Source organism: Zalophus californianus, chromosome 13, assembly GCF_009762305.2.
Source record: "Zalophus californianus isolate mZalCal1 chromosome 13, mZalCal1.pri.v2, whole genome shotgun sequence".
Taxonomy (NCBI): domain Eukaryota; kingdom Metazoa; phylum Chordata; class Mammalia; order Carnivora; family Otariidae; genus Zalophus; species Zalophus californianus.
In genome coordinates, this window is record NC_045607.1 from 27,861,133 (window position 1) to 27,866,344 (window position 5,212).

At 36.7% G+C, this 5,212-nt stretch overlaps 1 protein-coding gene across 1 annotated transcript; it reads left to right on the plus strand.

Annotated features, from left to right (window-relative positions):
• Positions 1–4,177: 4,177 nt before the first annotated feature.
• LOC113934694 (olfactory receptor 13C3) lies at positions 4,178–5,212 on the plus strand. The gene has a single exon (XM_035723676.1). It carries the CDS (start codon positions 4,208–4,210, stop codon positions 5,210–5,212), a length of 1,005 nt encoding a protein of 334 aa, XP_035579569.1. The 5' UTR covers positions 4,178–4,207.

Below are 5,212 nucleotides of genomic sequence, written 5' to 3' on the forward strand. Positions count from 1 at the left end.
CTGTGGTTCAATCATAATTTATTCCTAGCACCACTCTTAATTGGGTCTGTGGGACTCTGTCCCTAGCACACCAAGAAGTTTCTCCATTCCATAGATCTCTCATTCCAACTTTAAATTGCTTTGGGAATTGGGGAACAATTACAACAACTGTTGCATAACAAATATTTACTCTTCCACATCTGTGGAATCTGGCATTGTTTGTTGAACTTGACCTTATTTCAGAATGCTGTCATGAATGCTAAGAAGAAAGTAACTGGGTCCTCTAGGATGTAGAAATAATTTTATCATTATACAGGTGAGTCTTGAATACCATGACACTGTACCTTTTCAATCTATAGTTAAAGCTATTATTAATATGAATTTGTAATGTTAATAATCTGGTAAAATACAGATACCAGTTTATTATTATCAAAATACAGCTCTGAATCATTATTATTGATAGTATTTCATTATTATTTGTATAATGTCTCTTAATACTTAAAACAATTTCCTTATGCTATCTCATTTCCTGACAATATCCTTGCAAGGAAAGTAGAGCAGATATTTTTATCACTATTTAACAAATGAGAAGACTGAGGCTATAAATTAGGAGCATAGAACCTCAAACCAAAGACTTTTATTTTAGTCTGAGGCACGTTTCCCCCATGCTAAACCCATGTCATATATATATATTCCAATGAGTATTAGGTGATCCTCTATACTTACAGTGCATAAACTGCTAATTATCTGTATAAGATGGCAGCTTGTTAGTACTGCCTGAAAGATACTTTAAAAAAAATTAAAACCTGCTGCAAATTAAATATGACATATTGGTTTTCCTGATCATTAAGCCACAAATACTACATAGGCTAATTGCTTAAGAGTTTAGAAAGTCAGCCCTTATTTATTCAGTCAAACCCCCCATCTATTATGTGCAACCACTGTGTTAGGCTTACCTGTTAGAGGGATGAGCCAGACAGACAAGCTACTTCTCCTGTGTCTCTTGTTATCTGACAATATAACAAGATAACCAGTTTGAAGAGAGCTGGGAGCAGAAGTAGCAAGACAAGTCTGGCTCAAGAAGGGTTTGAATTAGTGAGGGGTTCCTGCCTAGGTGGGAAAGGCCTGGACCTTTGGGTCCTACCTGGAACATCCCCATGTAGCCTAAGTAGTCAGTGTCTTGCTGTGTTCTTTTTGCATTAGTGACTAGGTTTATTAGAGTGCTCATGTCCCTTATCCAATGCATCCTCTGACCAATTTCTCAACTGGGGAGAATATTGATTTATTATAAGAAGTAGTGTAGAATAATTGTAGAATAATTGCCCCTTCCCTCTGGGCACTGTTGAATGAATGCAGTCAATTTGTTTTTGTGACCCCAATATTTCTATAGTTCTTGCTGAGCTTTCCCTTCTGTTGATAATTTCTATACAATTTTAATGATACCGGTTAGACATATTAGTAATGTAAAGATAATGGGCTTTGGATCTTTTCTCTGCTCTTTATTCCAACTGAACCAATTTCAAGGCACATAGGGTCCTGAAATAAGAGTTGGCTATGTAAATATAATGAAGATCTATCTTCCTCCCTCCCTCCCACCTTCCTTCCCTCCCCTTTAAAGGAAGTTCTGGACTTAAGCTGAAAAAAATAAAAATTAACAATCTCTTTGTGGCTATTTGTTCAACTCTAAAATTGAGATTTTTATTTATTTTTTAAATTTTTAAAGATTTTATTTATTTATTTATTTATTTGACAGAGAGCGCACGCACAAGAAGGGGAAGTGGCAGGCAGAGGGAGAGGGATTGTGGGGCTTGATCCTAGGACCTGGAGATCATTATCTGAGCTGAAGGCAGACACTTAACCAATTGAGCCATCCAGACACCCTAAAATTGAGATTTTTTATATTCCATTGTTGTCTTTCTCTTCAGAGTTGAAATATTTCTATTGTGTATTCTTAACTAAAATTTTCCTTTACTGAGAATCCTTTCGTCAAGTTGGCTTTCTGGCTCTAAGTAATACCTGTTCTACAGTAATTTTCCCAACTACTGTCCCATGATAAACAAAGTGGTAGAATGGGGGAAGTGTGGCTCTGCTGAAATTCTCAAAACTGTTAGCTCACGGGAAGCCTAAATTTGTGATTTTGCCCAATGTTAAATCTGGTGGTGATTTTGGAAAGATCAATTTTCACACCTAGTCACTAATTAGTGACAACCCCATTAATATACATACCTTAATTCCTTGTGTTACATTTCTGATTAAAAATTCTCATAAAATCATAGTATGATGGCAATTTTTGGAGAGTACTAATACCACAGGGTCTAAGCCCTCAACCCATGCTCTGTGCTTTGTAATGATGGACCACTTCCTTACCAAAAGAAATGCCAAATTCTCTGCCCAAGCTTAGAGGCTCTCTGTGTACTACTATGCTTTCCTTTTCAGACGTGCTCACCACCACCCCTCCACAGAAACTCCCTTGTCCAAAAAGGATGTGCTCTGTTTACTCCTGACTTTGGCTCAACTTCTCACTTTTGGGCTACCCCACTTCTCCTCTTTTCTTACAAAACTTTCTAATTCTTCCTATGCTTCCAGATCTGACCCAAGTCTGAAACACTTCCCAAGTTCTCCTTTGCATGATTTATTTCTCATAAGCTTCTTCCTTATGGGAAAATTGATAATTTTCACTCAAACTACATAATGTAATTATATTTATGATATGTTTTCATGTGTATTTTTCCTATATCCCTAACTGAATTGTGAGCTTTGTAATGGCAGACACTTTACATTATTCTTTAGTTTATCCTTACTGTGCTTGGAATATGAAGAAGTTTAAGGTAGGCTATCAGTAATATTCTAAAACTATTGTAGTAGTCTGGCATGAGTTTAAACTGCTTTTTTTTTAAAAAAATGTGTCTTTTAATAATATTTTTTCTTAAGAGTCTATAACAACATGATATGAATTTGGAGCTTTCTGTAAAACACAAAAGTATGTTCTTATTTTCCAGATTGGCATTCCATTCCATAATAAGGAAGAGAAAATCAGTTTAGATCAGAAAAATCTGGATACTCTGTCAATTCAGTGTAGATTAAACCCTTGCTACTCAAGTGCTTTCAAGACCTTAGCATAAGTACCACCTGTCCACTTATGAGAAATGGAGAATCTCAGGATCTGCCCTGAACTCTAAAGCAGAATCTAAAATTTTTCAAGATACCCAATTGATTCATATGTATATGAAAACCAGTAAAGCTATGAGCTAGATTTTTTTTTTAAAGAATCTCTATGTCCAACATGGGGCCTGAACTCACGACCCCAAGATAAAAAGTCACATGCTCTACCTACTGAACTAACCAGGCACCCCTATGAACTAGACTTGATTTGAGCCTTGAGCTCCACTTTATTATTTCCTGTCTGGTTAACTTTGAACAAGCTCCATCTTTTATATTTGGAAAAAATGGGGCTAATATAAAGAATGATTATATTTTGTAAAGCATAAAGTGATGCATATACATTCACATATATAATTATTTAAAATATTTAAACCTTATTACTATTTTCTTAGATTGACTTTAACAAGTCAAGATACACTGTGAAGCTACAGAATAAAATAAATTAGAGACTATGTAATGTTCTCCAAAGATTGTAACATTCATGCAGTGATCTTGTCCTAGGAACAGTCACATAAGATACTAAGAGGGGGCTGGAGTATGAGATCAACAACTAACTATATTTAAACAGACATTAAATTTTATTTTATGCTCTTTGATATATTATTATTAAATGTCTATAAAATGCACAATTAACTGACTAACATAAGGTATATAGTGTCAGGCATAGAAAGAGATATATACCAAGTTCCCGTGAAATGGTGACCATGGTGTCATTGCTGAATCCCATTTCTAGTCCTTGTTGAGTAGACTTGGCCATCTCCACTGCTTGCTTTCTGGGGCAGAGGAAGTCAGGCTCATAGTTGGTAATTAGTCAGGAGTTTAGAAACCTTAACACAGGAACATGTCAACAGCAGGATAGGTTACTTCTGTATGTTTGTCTGATCATAGGTAGAGCTTCGCATATTAGCAGTGGGCATCAGCACTTCTGTCATTTCCAATTTCACTGATTCCTAGTTACACACATTGTTGAAGATGACTGGATGTCAGAGCTTCAAGCAAACACTCCTTATAACACCATCTAAAAAAATGAATTGTTCAGGTAATTTGTAACATTTGTTTCTTGGCAATGAATATATTTTATATCAGATCTTCACTTGACATCCTGAAAGCAGATGACATGGATAAAATTAATCGGACATTTGCATCAGAATTTCTTCTTCTGGGACTCTCTGGTTACCCAAAACTTGAGATCATTTACTTTGTCCTAATTCTAATAATGTATCTACTGATTTTAACTGGCAACGGTGTTCTGATCATAGCAAGCACCTTTGATTCCCGTCTTCACACCCCCATGTACTTCTTCCTGGGCAACCTCTCTTTCCTGGACATCTGCTATACATCCTCCTCTGTTCCCTCAACTTTGGTGAGCTTAATTTCAAAGAAAAGGAACATTTCCTTCTCTGGATGTGCAGTACAGATGTTCTTTGGCTTTGCAATGGGCTCAACAGAGTGTTTGCTCCTTGGCATGATGGCTTTTGATCGCTATGTAGCCATCTGTAGCCCTCTGAGATACCCTGTCATCATGAGCAAGGTGGTGTATGTACTGATGGCTTCTGTGTCATGGCTCTCTGGTGGAATCAACTCAATTGTGCAAACATCTCTTGCCATGCGATTGCCTTTCTGTGGGAATAATATTATCCATCATTTCACATGTGAAATATTAGCTGTCCTTAAGCTAGCTTGTGCTGACATATCCCTCAATATTATCACCATGGTGATATCAAATATGGCATTCCTGGTTCTTCCACTGCTGGTCATTTTTTTCTCCTATGTGTTCATCCTCTACACCATCTTGAGAATGAACTCAGCCACAGGGAGACGCAAAGCCTTTTCCACCTGCTCTGCGCATCTGACTGTGGTGATCATATTTTATGGTACCATCTTCTTCATGTATGCCAAGCCCAAGTCTCAAGAATTGCATGGGGAAGACAAGTTTCAAACTTCAGACAAACTCATTTCCCTGTTTTATGGGGTAGTGACCCCCATGCTAAATCCTATAATCTATAGCTTGAGGAATAAGGATGTAAAAGCTGCTGTAAAATATCTTCTGAACCGAAAACCTATTCAGTAA

Coding starts and splice junctions, on each gene's coding strand:
- LOC113934694 (XM_035723676.1), top strand. CDS start 4,208: ATGAATATATTTTATATCAGATCTTCACTTGACATCCTGAAAGCAGAT.